This window comes from Mytilus trossulus, unplaced genomic scaffold, assembly GCF_036588685.1.
Source record: "Mytilus trossulus isolate FHL-02 unplaced genomic scaffold, PNRI_Mtr1.1.1.hap1 h1tg001329l__unscaffolded, whole genome shotgun sequence".
NCBI classification, from domain to species: Eukaryota; Metazoa; Mollusca; class Bivalvia; order Mytilida; family Mytilidae; genus Mytilus; species Mytilus trossulus.
The window spans coordinates 624-16,891 of record NW_026963769.1 but is presented as its reverse complement, the minus strand read 5'-3'; the positions used below and the strand labels follow the sequence as shown (position 1 = coordinate 16,891).

At 38.2% G+C, this 16,268-nt stretch overlaps 1 protein-coding gene and 2 pseudogenes across 1 annotated transcript; all 3 read left to right on the top strand.

Annotated features, from left to right (window-relative positions):
• Positions 1-283: 283 nt before the first annotated feature.
• LOC134704251 (cytochrome c oxidase subunit 1-like) lies at positions 284-2,046 on the top strand (annotated as a pseudogene).
• A 10,516-nt stretch (positions 2,047-12,562) lies between these two features.
• On the top strand, positions 12,563-13,292 carry LOC134704249 (cytochrome c oxidase subunit 2-like). Its single transcript, XM_063563545.1, is given in 2 exon segments — positions 12,563-12,853; positions 12,855-13,292. Coding segments are annotated over 2 exon segments (729 nt in total).
• A 217-nt stretch (positions 13,293-13,509) lies between these two features.
• On the top strand, positions 13,510-14,668 carry LOC134704248 (NADH-ubiquinone oxidoreductase chain 1-like; annotated as a pseudogene).
• The last annotated feature ends 1,600 nt before the right edge of the window (positions 14,669-16,268 follow it).

The following is a 16,268-nucleotide window of genomic DNA, read 5'->3' as shown; positions in this document are numbered from 1 at the left end:
GTTTGATGTAGAGGTAGTGCTGTTAATACCTTTTGCCTACATGTTCTTTTACGGTAAGAGAGTGTTAGGGATTTTGTCCTCAAGGGGTTTCCTTCTTATCTTGTTTGGGGGTCTCTACCACGAATATCGTGAGGGGTCTTTGGAATGAGTAGGTTAATACTAGAAGTGGCATTTATGCGAAACGAATTTTGATGAGAGGTGATTGTAAGAGGCTTACTTTTGCTGTTGGAAGTGTATTGTGTGTACCTGTGGTTTTCACGTCGAGAGTGCTTCTTAAGGAAGTATGGGACCAATGAAAGTTCTCAAGGATCTAATAGAAGGTTTGAAAAGGCATATCTTACTATAGCGTATAGGGAAAAAAATATTAAGAGGCTAAAATCTAGTGCGGCTCTAAGGGCTAATAAGGCTAGATGATTGGCTTCTAAGTAAGGATAAATAAAATGATAAAAATACTAAAAAAGGAAGAAGTAGGGGGTTATGGAGAAGTGGAGTCCTGGTGACGTCGATGGCTGTGATCAACAAATCACAAAGATATTGGAACCCTTTATCTGTATAGCGGAGTCTGAGGAGGGTTGTTTGGAGCAAGGTTGAGGTTAATGATCCGAATGCAACTGGGGCATCCTGGAGCAGTGTTCTTAAAAAGAGATTGATTCTATAATGTGGTGGTTACAACGCATGCCTTAATAATAATTTTTTTTGCTGTGATACCTATCTTAATTGGAGCTTTCGGTAATTGGTTGATTCCTCTGCTAGTAGGAGGTAAAGATATAATTTACCCGCGAATAAACAACTTAAGTTATTGACTATCTCCTAATGCACTATATTTACTAATACTGTCCTTTAGAACGGATAAAGGAGTTGGTGCTGGATGAACTATTTACCCCCCTTTATCTGTGTACCCCTATCATAGGGGCCCTAGGATGGATGTTCTTATTGTGTCACTACATCTAGCTGGGCTCAGCTCTCTAGTGGGGGCTATTAACTTTGCTAGGACCAATAAAAATATGCCAGTGTTAGAAATGAAAGGAGAACGAGCGGAGCTTTATGTTTTAAGGATTAGAGTTACTGCAGTTCTTTTAATTATTTCAATTCCGGTTCTAGGAGGGGGCATCACAATAATCTTGTTTGACCGAAACTTTAACACAACTTTTTTCGATCCCGCAGGAGGGGGGGACCCCGTTTTGTTCCAACATTTGTTTTGATTTTTTGGGCATCCGGAAGTGTATATTCTTATTCTACCTGCCTTTGGTGTGATATCAAAAGTAATTATGCATTGCTCTGGAAAAGAAGCGGTTTTTGGTCTAATTGGGATAGTATACGCAATAATCGGAATTGGAGGGTTAGGGTGTATGGTGTGGGCTCACCACATGTTTACCGTAGGTCTTAATGTTGATACTCGAGGCTATTTTTCTACCGCAACTATAGTAATCGCTGTTCCAACAGGGGTGAAAGTATTCAGATGACTGGCAACTATAGCAGGAAGAAAATTCAAAATAAAGCCTGCCGCCTACTGAAGTACTGGGTTTCTGTTTTTATTCACCGTGGGAGGGCTAACAGGGGTCTTACTGTCTAGGGCTTCTATGGATGTGTCTCTACACGACACATATTATGTGGTGGCTCATTTCCATTATGTGCTAAGAATAGGGGCGGTGTTTGGGGTGTTCTGTGGTCTTAACCATTGGTTGCCAAATTTTGTTGGAGTATGCTTTAATAAGAAATGGAGGAAAGCCCATTTTATAGCAATATTTTTTGGGGGTAAATACTACCTTCTTTCCTCAGCATTTCTTAGGCCTAAGAGGAATGCCTCGACGGTATATAGACTACGCTGATATTTATGCTCACTGACATTGGGTGTCTTCTTATGGGTCCGCTGTGTCTTTTGGGTCTCTAATATATTTTAAGTTCCTTCTATGAGAGGCTCTAGTAAGCCAGCGAGGGGTTGTATTTAGTGGGGGTTTATGTGGTGAAATAGACTGAGCAGGTACCCGAGACCTTTATCCAGGAAGGAAGCATGTTTATAGCCAATTGCCATTTGTGTGAACTAACCCTTATAACACGTGTATCACTTATATTTATAAGAAATCGCGTAATCAATAATTTAAAGTCATGTTAATAGATGTTTTTTCTAGATTTGATGCTCACAGCTATAACTTAATTTGGTTGTCTATGCCGTTATGGTTGCTGTCTTCTATAGTGCCAATAACCGTGCTATTTAGAGACGTGTACACTAAGGGTAGAAGTACGAGCTCTTTTCGGAGTTTGGTGCTATCCTTTACTTATTCGATGATTCGATTGAACGGAAAGGGACTAAAGCTATCTGGGTTTCCTCTAGTAATAAGGGGTCTGTTCATGATAATTCTGATACTAAATCTGTCTGGAAACTTTCCATTCTTTTTCCCTGTAAGAGGGCAGTTTGTGTTCGGGTTCTCCTTTGCTTTGTCTATTTGAACTTGTTTAGTTTTATCTAGTCTTTTATGCAGATTTGAGCAGGGGTTGATGAGTCTCGTTCCAACAGGTTGCCCGTTAATCCTTGTGCCTTTTATAGTAGTGGTTGAGCTAATTAGTGGCATACTTCGCCCTTTAACATTAGTTTTACGTCTGACACTAAATCTGGGAGCTGGTAAAGTAATTCTAACTATATGCAGGAGAGAGTTAGTAGTTAGCTGGTTAAATAGCAGAAGGCTGCTTACAGGAGTTGGGGGTATTAAAGGGTTAATAATGGGCGGAGGTGTTTTTGGAGCCGCTGAAGTTGCAATCGCGTGTATTCAGTGTTATATTTTTTGTGTCTTATTGTGTCTCTATACGGAGGATCATAGAAGGTAGGTAGTTTTAAAAGCTTTGCTGAAGCGACGGCCTTGTAAGTCGTAGAAAACTATGTGTTTTAAAGCTATGATTTGAATAAAATTCCTAGGAGTTTTCTTAATAAGTATAGGCTGTTTTGTAATCTTCCGTATAAACAAACACCTTTTGTGTTTATTTGTAGGGCTTGAAATAATAAGACTAGGCTTATTGTTTGTAACCCATGTGTTTCTAATAAATCAGTTTTGGTTAATTTTACTAATTCTATGTTTAGCTGTTTGCGAAGCCAGAATTTGCTTGGCCCTTCTGGTTATGGTGATGCGACTATGCGGAGACGATTTGATGTCAAGGTTACTAAGAGATGGCTCGTAAAAATAGTATCATACAATTAAAAAGTAACTTAGGGTTACTTTTACTGATTCTGATTGGATACTTATTTATTCTTAGAGGGAGGACCTTTGGAAAAGCTTATTTATTGGAAGTTACTGTTTGAGAGAGTAATTGTCTCTCATTTAGCTTCAGAGTTCTACTAGATAGCGTAAGAATAGTCTTTGTTGGGACGGTTTTGGTAATTAGAGGAAGTGTAGCAACCTACTGCAAGTGGTATATAGCTGGAGAGCCATACTACAAGCGGTTTATGGGATTAGTATGGTTGTTTGTGCTGTCTATAGTGTTTATAATCTTAGTTCCTAATTTAGTAATACTTTTAATTGGTTGAGACGGGCTAGGGCTCACCTCATTCCTATTAGTGGCTTATTACCAGAACAATAAGAGGTTATCTGCGGCTATGTTGACAGCTTTGACTAATCGAATTGGGGATGTTTTTGTACTTTTTAGAGTTTCTATTTTTTTAAGAGAAGGGGGGTGGTTAATTTATATATACCACCCAGTGCAGACATGGGTTAATTTAGGGTTTGTGGTAGTTCTTGCAGGTATAACTAAAAGCGCACAAATGCCGTTTTGCGCATGGCTACCTGCTGCCATGGCGGCACCCACACCGGTCTCCTCTTTGGTGCATTCTTCGACATTGGTGACAGCTGGGGTTTATTTGATTCTTCGCTCTTTTTATATTATCAGAGCTAATCCCTTTGTGACTCAAATACTTATAGTCTTAAGACTATTTACTCTAATATTAGCGGGGTCAAGGGCTGTGTTTGCGTTTGACCTAAAAAAGGTAATCGCACTCTCGACTTTGAGGCAGTTAAGGTTAATAATATTCTCGATTTCAATCCTTCTTCCGTCTGTAGCTTTTTTTCATTTAGTAACCCATGCGGTATTTAAAGCTTTGTTGTTTCTAGGCGCAGGGGGTGTTATTCATAGAAACCAAAGAATCCAAGATATCCGGGGGTTAAGAAGCTTGTGGCAAGGATTACCGGTAAGAATGGGTGCAATAACGGTTGCAATTGTGTCCTTGAGAGGGGCCCCGTTTATAAGAGGGTTTTTCTCTAAAGACCTAATAATTGAGCTAAGAATGATAGACAGAAGAATAACTTATGGGTGCTATTTATTAGAGCTAACAGGTTTAATCTTCACTTCTTTTTATAGGGCACGGATTGTATTTAGAGTAATACTTGGGTCTAATTACGTTAATAGCAGAAGTTTGCGGATTAATGAGCACTTAAATATACAAACTCCTTTTCTTAGCCTGTATATTGGGGCTATTATCTTAGGAGGGGTATTAGGGAGGAAAATAGAGAGGTTTGGGTTTGTAGTAGTTCTTGAGAAATATGAGAGAGTCAGAGTATTTCTTATTCCCTTTGTAGGGTTAATTTTGTGATGAGGAGTGCTTAGAAAATTAGGGTCTAAGCCTTGGTCGTCAGCCAAACTATTAAGATTCTTTTTGAGAATGTGGCTCATAGAGAGGCTAACCTCCCACCCCAGAAAAATGGCCTTCTTTAAGGGGTCCAGGATGGTAGCTCAAAGTCTGGATCAAGGTTGACTAGAGCTATTGGGCCCTCAAGGTGCCCATAAGGGACTAGGTCAACTCAGCTGTTTGAATGAAATTGTTCAGAAAAATTATTTTACCTACCAGCTGGTAGTATGAGGGCTGGTGGTAGCGGGGGGCGTAAGCTTAATTATGTTTATATAATGAGAGTTATAGTCATATGTGTAATTTTGATGGCTGTGTTTTCGATTGTCTTAATTGCCAAGCAACCTATTTCTTTAGGGCTAGTGCTATTGAGGGGGTCTATAATTGCATGTGTGGAGGTTGCACTGGAGGTTAGAAGGTTGTTAGGGTTCTTATTGTTCCTAACTTACGTTAGGGGTGTAATAGTCCTGTTCTTGTATGTTTTAAGGATCTACCCCAATGAAGTGTATCGTTTTAATCTAGAGTTTATGGTTCTCGTCAGAAGGTGTTGTGCCAGAGCGGTCCTTATGGGTCTTATGAATTACGAGTACAGAGAAATTAGCGGGTCTTTGTTTCTAAGTTTCATGGCTGAAAGAAGCGGGTTAAGGTTATATATCCTAATAGCTGGTGTGTTACTGTTTGTAATATTAGTGGTGTCGTATTTGTGCATAAAAACCATGGTGCCTTTACGAAGAGTAAAATAAACCTAAAATAGAAGATACAGTAGCTTAATTAAAGCGTCTCATTGAAAATGAGGAAGATGGATACTTTAGTACCTTGTGTCAAATCTGTAGGAGGGTTTGATTATGGCCCTAAATTTATGGGCAAAATGCTTCTCATGATTCTAAATGCGGGCTTGAACAAATTAAGTGCAAGTTCAACATCAGTGGGGAAAATTGGTTAATAAAGGAAACTTTAACCCAGCTTTTTGACAAATTCGGGGTCAATTGATGAATGCCAGCAGCCGCGGTTAGATTCAGTTCGAATATAAATTTAAGCGGATTGGTTAGAGTCAATGTTGTGTTATAAAACTATAAAAAAACTATAGGTGCAGTGTAATGTTAACGGTTTTTTGTGGTTATATTCCTAAAGTTTTAGTGAGCTTCTAACGAATCTATGAAGTGAAACCAGGATTAGATACCCTGTTATCCATAGTTTAAAACAAAAGTTCCTCTTAACTAAACATTTGGTTGTCAAAGAGAAATAAATAGGCGGTGTCTGAGATAGAAAACAGGGGATCCTGGGTGTTAAAGGATAACCCACCTACATTTGAGCCTTGTCTTATTAGTGCGTGTGTATGGTTGTTTACTCTAATATGGTGAGTGTCCGGGTAAAATTTTTGGTTATTACTGAAGCTAACTCTTATTTTACTTGCTGAGTTCGGTAAGGTAAGTTACTTTTAGTTAGGTGCAGCTACTAGAATTGGCTATATGCCCATGTAGCACAACTTCAAAAATAATTCAGATTGACATGCAGCTTATGACAAGGTTAATCTGGGATACAGATGTAACTTAAGCAATAATTCAAAGATTGAGCTACTAAAAGGTAGCTCAACTAAGTAGACAAATAAGATAAGAAAACTTGCCTTTGAAGAAGGACTTGTAAGTAAGGGTTAAAAATAAAATTACCCTGAATACAATCAGATGAGTACTAATCGCCCGTCGCTCGCGGGGAAACCTGTGAAAAGTCGTAACAAGGTAGCAGTAACGGAAGTTGCTGCTAGGCTATAATATGCATATATAGTAAATAATATTATATTTGCCTTCCAAGCAAAAGTTCTAATGAAATTAGTGTATGCTGGCCAAATAGTTTAAGCTAAAACGTTGAGCTGTTAATTCAAAATCGCAGTAATTTGCTTTGGCTTGCTTAAGTAGTTTAGGGAAAACATAAGATTTTCATTCTTAAGTCAGATAGTATTTCTCTTAAGTTGTGCTTAGTAGTTAATGTTAATATAACTGAGAACTGCAAATTCTCCATAGTCTAGTTAGGCCTAAGCTTAGTGCCACGTGGGGGATGATCCAGTTGCTTTGATGAAGCAAAGTTCAAAAGTAGTTTTTTGGCACTTAGAACTTCGAAGCGTTATAAAGAAAAATTGTAGTAAGTAGGGCTTTGATTCCTAAAGAAAAAGTTAATCTTCTTCTTCATAAATAAGTTAAAAGTAGTTAATATATAACTTAGAATTGTCAGTTCTAGATTCCTCTTACTGAGGCTTTTTATAATTTATCTTTTTTAAAGAGACGTGCATAATTGTTTTGTGAAAAGTGCACTTGAATTAAAATAGTATAAATAAATTTTAGTACCTTTTGCATAAGGGTTTTTCAAGACAAGTTTAAGAATTTAATTTTCCCGAATAAAAGAGAGTTATTTTTTTGAGTTAAGAAATCGTGGCAGAGATTTAATTAAACTAAAGAATAGCGGCTAGATACTATTCGCGCTTTTAGATATCTGGTTGGCTTAAAAAGATGTGTAAGCATTTTCCTTAACTATTTAAGGGGTAAAATTTTTTGGGTTAAGCTGAAAAATACTAAAATTGATGTTAAAAAAAAATTGGGTTTCTATAGGCTTTAAACTGGCTATTAGATATTAGTGTATTTTAACTAAAACCAGATGGGGAAAAAAGATTAATTGGGTTATTCATTTACTTTAAAATAAGCCTATGGTTGTAGGACCAGTGACTATGATAAAAACGAGTAAAAATATTATTTATTTGGTATTACTATTTTGTTTTACCTTAAAAAACTAAAGGCTAAATAAAAGTTTTTAAACGAATTCGGCAAACTAAACTTCTCGACTGTTTAACAAAAACATTTCCTTTTGATGTAAGTAAAAGGTAGTCCCTGCCCAGTGCAACTAGAGTAATGTTTGTTGTAAACGGCGGCGTTAACGTGAGCGTCCTAAGGTAGCGCGATAATTTGCCTTTCAATTGAAGGATGGTATGAAAGGGTTAACGAAGAAGGTGCTGTGTCTGAAAATTTAATTTAAACTAACTTTAAGGTGAAGAGGCCTTTATGTAAAAGAAGGACGACAAGACCCTATGAAGCTTTATCTTAATTGGAGTTTTTGGCTCTTATACGATTTTGATGGGAGATCAGTGAAAATAAGTCTTTCACTATTATATAAATCTAACTCGTATTTCCTAACTTTATATGTGTGGCTAGCTACTCTAGGGATAACAGCGCAATTTCTCCCGAAAGATGGTATTGGAGGGGAAGATTGCGACCTCGATGTTGGCTTTAGATATCCTAGAGGCGTAGAAGCTTCTAATGGTGGGTCTGTTCGCCCTTTAAAATCTAACATGAGCTGAGTTCAGAACGGCGTGAGAGCTAGTTCAGTTTCTATCCTCTTTTAAAAATGAGCTAATTTTGTACGAAAGGACTTTTTCGCTAAAGCAACGCTTTGCCCTGGCTCTGTCATTGCTTAAATAATGCTACGCAATAAACTGATTAGTTTATAAAAAGGGTTGCCTTTTATGAAGCTGAAGGCCAATTAGTGGCGGTAGGGCGTGTCGTTGGTTCTTGTTAAAATTAGTATTGCTATTTTATTAAAAAATAGGGTTAAAACGGGTTGCAAATTAGGTAAAAAATAAAACAGTCTATTAATGCAGCCAAAAAGCAGCAATCACCCACCTAAAGAATAAAACAAGGGTTCTAAAAAGGCGGTGTGTAATGGATTTGTGCTAGTAACAGACAAAAAAAAACCAAACACTGTGGAAACCCTTAAGAATGAGGTTTTATAGTGTACCGCATTTCCTGTTACCGGCCGGTACAGTGACCGCAAGGCCTGTTCTCCTGTCCTTTTACACGGAAACCCTGTTGCTGATGCATGTAAAAAGCCCTTAGTTAAGATAACTTATAAGTCAAAGTAAAACTTAATTTTACTTGACATTGTGTATTTTATTGAAAATCTAGTTGCGAATGCCCATACCTGTCCAAACTTGTTTTAGATTATGCTTTACAACCTGTTGTAGATAAGGTTTTGAACCCTTTACAGTGAGTAAGCATTTTTCAGAGTCATGTGAGACTTAACCTAATTAGTGGTAGAAAAAAACAAACTTAAACCTAAATTCTAAAGCTATTTGCTTCCTGTGGTTAATTGTAAACTGCAGGAGAAATGGATCTAAGGTGTTAATTTTTTTCGTTTGCCCTAATTTTGGTTGCTCATGTGATTTTTTGGGGTTTGAAAACTAGACTATCTGTATCTTAAAATCAAAAAATAAATAGAAATCAAGTCATATGAAAGTTCCCAAAGCGTAATTCATGGGTCACTTAAAGTCTAAGCAAAAAAGTAAATCAAAAATAAAATAAAATCAAAATGACACACTAATGCCTGGGGGGGCTGATCTGGAGGGGAGGAAATAGGAAAGCAGGTTAAATAGAGGTGACAAAAATGTGGTGTGCAGCAACAAAATGAAGCTAAATAAAATTGTGAAACGTAGAAGCGTGAGCTTGTAAACAAGGTTGTGAGCGTCTTAAAAAGTAAGTGTTAACAATAGTATGTAATATTAACACGCCTAAAAGGGGGTTAGGTGGGTTATAAACTTACAAAGACTACAAGTGATGAAGTTTATGTCTGGTCCTGAGGTCCCTTTTAAGTGAGTTAGTTTCGTATAAAAGGTTTTTAAGCAAAGCAATGTTCTGTCACAGATCTGAGTGCTATAGACAATATTGTATAGGGCCTTTTTATGTAAATAAACGTGGCGTTAGGCTGTTAAATGTGCTGGTTATAGGATGGTTACATAGCAATAATTACTATATTTGCCTTCTGGGCAAAAATTTTAATGAAATTAGTGTACGCTGGGTGAATAAATTAAGCTAGAATGTTGAGCTGTTAATTGAAAATCCCAGTAATTTGCTTAGGGTATAAGATTCTTATTCTCAAGCCAGATAGCCTGTCTCTTAAGTTGTGTTTAGTTGCTAATGTTAATATAACTGAGAGCTACAAATTCTTCCTAGCTTAGTTGTACGTGGGGGGATGGCCCAGTTGCTTTGATGAAGCTAAGCTCAAAAGTAGTTTATTGCTCTGAGGTGTTATAAAGAAGTATTATAGTACGTAGGACTTTGATTCCTAAAGAAAAAGTTAAAGCTTTTCTTTATAAACAATTTAAGAGGAGTTAATTAGTTTTAGGCTCATCTCACTGAGGTTTTTTAGAATTTATCTTTCTAAAGAAATGCACACGATTGCCTCATAAAAAGCTTACTTGAAGTAAAGTGGGGCAAATAAATTTTAGTACTTCTTGCATAAGGGTAAAGCGAAGAGGCCTGTGTGTAAAAGAAGAGCAACAAGACCCTGCGAAGCTTTATTTTAATTGAAGTTTTTGGGTTTGTTAACCCAAAAGCTTATGCATAGCTTTAAGGTCTCTTTTAAGCGAGCGAGTTTTTAGCTAAAGCAATACTTTGTGACGGATCTGTAATGACATAAATAATATTGTATAATAGGCTGATTAACTTATAAAAAGGGTTCTTTTTATGTAAATGAGTGTGTTGCTTAGTGATAGATTGTTGAATGTGTTGGGCACTAGAGAGGCTGTATGAGAGTGGCTTAGGCAGGGGTTTGCTGCAAAAAAAGGCTTACTGTTAAGGGGTGTGTGAGATGGTTTTTTTTCATATAAAAACTGAGTGTTTAGAATAGACGTTGGAGGAGGGGACTTATGTCAGGGCGGAGGGGGTGACACTGTTAGGGTGCTCCCATTACCTGAAACTATTTCAGCTGTTGGAGATGCTGTTGTGAATGGTGTCGCTGAAGTTGTTCCTGATAATCAGGAGGAAGGGGGCCCCCATGCTGAGGGTGGCTATGTTCCTTTAGAAGAACAAATAGCTGTTGTGGAGCCTGAAGTCCCAGCTAATGTCTGTCAGCCAGTCGAGCAGAGAAATGTGGTTGTAAGTGAAGAAGACAGTGTTCCTGATGTTAGTAAAGACGGGGTCAGTAGTTATTAATGCTCATAGTTAAAGTTTATTGGTGTATTAATAGTTATAATTTATTAAAATAATCCATAAGATAAGCAAAATTACAGTTAATTCGTTTATTGTTAGGCTGTTATGGTCTATTTAAAAACTGGTCAATACGGGTCTCCTTACACCTAATTAACTTGGTTTTAGTGTATGCTTGAAAGGCTACAAAGCCTTTGCGGGGAGTAAGCATTCTTCAGGACCACATGAGATTCAACCTAATTATTGGCAGAGAAAGTGGTGAATTTGACCCTTAAATTCTAAGTTACTTGGGCTCTATAGCTAATTGTAAGCTGTAGGATAATGGGGATTTGAGACGTTTATTTCCTCATTTACCCCAGCTCTGGTTGCTCATGTGGTTTTCGGTTCGAAAACGAGGCGTGTATCTTAAAAATAAAAAAATTTTTGAAGCGTAAGTTGTTGGTCGCTTTAAGTCTAATTAAAAATAAAGTAAAAATGGAGCAAAAACAAAGTTGGACACTTAACACTTTGGGTGTCTTCAGAGGTGTAAAAAGGGGGGTCCAAGCTTATGTGTACTCATAAAAAAATGCGGTGTGCGGGGGGTTTGTGCCTGTATATATAACAAAAATTCATGAGGTGGCCGAGGAAGAGGTGGTGAGCTGTAAACTCATAAACAAGGTGTAGGCCTTTCTTATGAGATGGTTGGTAACAATACTGTGAATAATATTAACACGCCTAAGAGGGTTGGTCCGTGACGAAGTACTAATAAGTTGGTGAAGATTATGAATGACAGGTTCTATGATTTGCCTTGTCCTGTAAACTTAAACGCTTGGTGAAGGTTTGGCTCTATACTAGGCTTGTGCCTAATTATCCAACTTCTAAGGGGTCTTTTATTGTCAACTCATTATACTGCTCATGAAGACATGGCATTCGATTCTGTAGTACATATTATGCGTAATGTGGAAAAAGGATGAATGTTGCGTAATATTCATGCAAATGGGTCCTCTATGTTTTTTATCTGTATTTATGCGCACATTGCTCGTGGGCTGTATTATGGGTCTTATTTAGATAAGACAGTGTGGTATTTTGGGGTGCATTTGTTTTTGTTAACTATGGCGGAGGCTTTCCTCGGTTACACTTTGCCTTGGGGGCAAATGTCATATTGGGGGGCTACTGTTATTACTAATATACTTAGAGTGATCCCCGTAGTAGGAGAGAGTATGCTCCGCTATGTATGAGGGGGTTGGACCGTGTGTAATGCAACTCTAAAGCGGTTTTATACTTTACACTTTCTCTTACCGTTTGTGATAGTGGCGGTTGTTTTTTTACACCTGTTTTTTTTACATGAGAAAGGGAGTAATAACCCTTTGGGTATTGAAAGAGGTACTATGTGTGTGCCCTTCCACCCCTTCTATACTATTAAAGATCTTTTTGGTTATGTTTGCTTTAGGTTCTTTTTTATATATTTAGTGTGTGTGGATCCTGAGCTGTTAGGGAATCATTTAAACTATTGGCCTGCTAATCCTATAAAAACGCCAATCCATGTTCAGCCTGAGTGGTATTTTATGTTTGCTTATGCAATCCTTCGTTCAATTCCTCATAAAGCGGGGGGGGTATATGTTATGTTTTTGTCGATTGTAGTATTATACCTAATTCCTAGTCTTCACAGAGGTAAGTATCGAAGTTTATGTTTTTACCCGTTTAATCAAGTAGTGTTTTGAGTGTTGGTTGGTAGGTTTATTAGGTTAACATGGATTGGTGCTCGCCCAGTGCGGGAGCCTTATATCATTTTGGGGCAGTGTCTTTCAGTCATTTATTTCTCTAGGTTGTTATTAAACCCTCTTTCTTTGTGGGTGTGGGACAAGCTGCTTGAATACCCTAAATTCTGTAGGAGTCGTCCTGTAGACCTGAAATGGTTTAAGTTTTTAGCTTATTTCAAGTTATTAAAATTAGTAAATCGCGAAAGTAGCGCACGTGAGTGGGCTAATAAGTGTAGAAAAATATAAATATGTCTTTTTACGGGAGTCGATATTTTGGTGATATTGTCCATGGGGAACTAGGGAAAGACCTGTTCCGGTACCATGGTTTTGTGATGATAGTAGCAGTGGCTGTGTTGGTCTTTGTTATATATATAGGATGCGTAATCCTTCTTACTAAATTTTCTTATCGCCATTTCTTGAACCGTCAACGATTAGAATTTTGATGGACTATTGTGCCAATGTTGATGTTAGTAGGGTTGTGGTTTCCTTCTATAATTAACCTATATTATATAGAAGAAGTAAAACGGCCCCGGTGAAATTTTTAAGGCGATTGGGAAACAATGGTACTGATCTTACGAATTTTGTCGCAATTTAGACACTCCAAGCTCTAGAGAAAGCGCTGAAAGAATTTCGTGTTATACAATTGATTCTTACATAGAAGACCAGCAGGAGACATTTAGAAAAGGAGGGTATCGTTTGTTGGATGTTGATAACCGGATGGTGGCTCCAGCAGATGTGCAAATAACTGCTTTTGTAAGAAGGTCTGATGTGCTCCATTCGTTTGCACTCCCTAAGTTACTAATTAAAGTAGATGCCATCCCAGGTCGAATTAATCGGCTTCCTATAAAAGCTTCCCAGTGTAGAATTATTTACGGGCAGTGTTCTGAAATTTGCGGGGTTAACCATAGATTTATACCGATTGTGATTGAGTTTATTCCTGAGAAATATTTTGTCATATGGTTGGAAGCTCTTAACTAAAATAAAAAATAAGCTAAAGCTTTTAAGAAGCGTTAAACTTTTAATTTAATGAACTTGTACAATGGGCAAGTAGCTTTTAGTGATAAGGTGGTCTAATATTAGGATATAGGGCTCATGCCCCTAAGGCGCCGTGAGTAGTGGCTCTTATCTTTGTGAGAGCTGGCAGAGCTAATGCGTTTGATTTAGGATCAATTCATAAGTATATATACTTGCTTTCATGGCACAAGCTGGCAGACCTAATGCATACGATTTAAGCTCGTCTTATAAGATATACTCTTGTTTGTGTGTGAATTACAAAGCTAAGCCCAGTCTCATTATGGTTAGTGTCGAGTGTCTATTTAAGACTCTAAGGAGAGTAGCTGTTTTCTTTGGAGCCTCTATCCTATTAAGCCTTTGTCAAGTGTCAGCGGACTCTTTTACTCCCTTGGGGTCGACTAAGGCTGCACTGGTGGACTGAGTAGGCGTGGTTGTTGGTGTTATCCCTTTTGTAGGGGTGCTTCTCGCTGTGGGCTTCTATACTTTGTTGGAACGTAAAATTTTGGCTATCATTATAATCCGAAAGGGTCCATCCAAGGTGAGTTATATAGGGATCTTGCAGCCTTTTAGTGACGCAGGTAAGTTGTTATGTAAAGAGTTTATTGTGCCTACACGTGCTAACGTAGGGCCCTTCATTTTGGCTCCTGCACTAATATTAACTATCAGTTTACTTGGATGGCTTTTATACCCGTATAAGTCGGCTGAAGTGTTTTATGTTTTCGGGGTGATTCTGTTTATAGTTATTACTAGAGTCAGGGTTTACGGGGTAATAATATCCGGATGGGCTTCTAACTCTAAATACTCTTTGCTAGGTGCAGTTCGTGCGATGGCGCAAAGAATTTCTTATGAGATCCCTATAGGATTTATCTTCTTTTGTGTGGTGCTGTGCTCGGGTGTGTTTATGTTTCAAGAAATTAGGGTGTTCCAACAAAGGTCCTTTTTTTTCTTTTTTCCTTTGTGCGTAGTTATAGTTGTCTGAATGCTGTGTATGCTAGCTGAAACTAATCGGGCGCCATTTGATTTTGTGGAAGGAGAGTCGGAATTAGTGTCAGGATACAACGTGGAGTACAGCGGAGGGGGGTTTGCAGTTATATTTATTGCGGAGTACTCTAGTATTCTTCTCAGAAGGGTTATAAGGGCGGCGATATTTTTCGGGGGAAATGAAGCGTTGATCGGGGGTCTTTATGATGGCTTTTGCGGTCTTCTTTGTGGTTATTCGTGCTTCTTTACCTCGTTTACGTTATGATAAGTTAATGAGTTTGTGTTGGACTGTTCTTCTATGTGTCATACTTATGGCTAGTGTGTGTGTAGTAGTTCTAGTTAGGGTGTATGTAAGATAATATAAACTAGTATAATTCATTTACACTGAATGTGTCAGATAAAGTCTGTCTTACTTATGGTTAAAAGGTTGGCAATTAGACTTATTGCATTGATTATTATAAAAAACCTAAATATGAGTGTCATTGGGTTAAGCGTTCTAACTATTCTAAGTATGGGCGCCACAAGAGTCGCGATAGGGGGGGTAGAGTTGAACGGGTTGTACACCACAGACTTTGTAATAGGGTTAATGGTTACACTAACTCTATTTGTAGCAATTCTTTCCTACCTAAGGAGGGTTAAGATCCACCGGAAAGCAAGATTTAATTTAATAATTATCAGAATCAGCCTAATTTTAGTGATAAGATTCAGGGTGAGGAGGTTCTTTCTTTTTTTTTTTTTTTTTGAAAGTGTGCTAGCCCCTCTGTTGTTATTAATTGTAGGCTGAGGCTATCAGCCAGAGCGTTTACAGGCAGGGGGGTATATAGTAATCTATACGGTGTTCGGATCTCTTTTTTTCTTATGGGGGGTAAGAGAACTCTATATTAGAGGGTTGAGGAGGAGGATAAGTTCTGTGGTAAGGCTAGTAAAAAAAAGGGGAATGAGATTGTGATGGCTATACATTCTAGGGTTTCTTATCAAGCTACCAATATATCCATTTCACCTGTGACTACCTAAGGCTCACGTAGAGGCCCCAGTAGCCGGTTCGATGCTATTGGCCGGGGTGGTACTAAAATTAGGAGGGTACGGGCTGCTTCGATTTATAATAGTTATACAAATAAGGCTTAGAAGCGTTTTTTTTGTGCTGCTACTAGTGGTGAACTTGGCAGGAGGTGTCTACGCAGGATTAGCGTGTGTACGGCAAGTGGACCTAAAATGTTTGGTAGCATATTCCTCTGTAGCGCATATGAGGCTTGTGCTATTAGGAGTGCTTAGCAACACGGTATTAGGGGTAGTGGGGGCCATTATTATTATGATCGGGCATGGGTTGTGTTCATCAGGTTTGTTCAGGTATGTGAATGCTATCTATAAGATGAGGCACTCGCGTCTGCTAGTAATAAATAAAGGGGGCTTGTTAGTCCTGCCCAAGTCTAGTCTTAATGTGTTTCCTGTTAAGATCAAGCAACATAGCAGCCCCTCCTAGTCTAAACTTATTTGGGGAAATCCTCGTTTTCGGCGTGGGAGGGTGAATAAGTGGAGTGTTCCTGCTTATCCTGGGTCTGATAAGCTTTATTAGGGCATGTTTTAGACTATACCTATATGGAAGTTGTTGTCACGGGAAGGGGGTGTCACACAGGGAGTCCTTAAACTTGAGAAGAGTTTGTGATGTTTTTGTTCTGGCGGCTCATTGGATACCGCTGAACTTTATGTTTATGTTTATACCCTAAACAATGAATCGTAATCCTTATTCTCGTTACTATGTACCAGGTCCAAGTCCGTGGCCCTTTTTTGTGGCTATCTCGGCAAACGGAATAGCGGTAGGGTTAATTTTGTGACTGCATCGAACTCCCAGATTTCTATTAATAGGAATGAGGTTGGGGTGTATACTATTGAGAACTTTTAGATGATGGCGAGACTTAATTCGTGAGGGAGATATTGGGTTTCATACTCGCTTCGTAATCA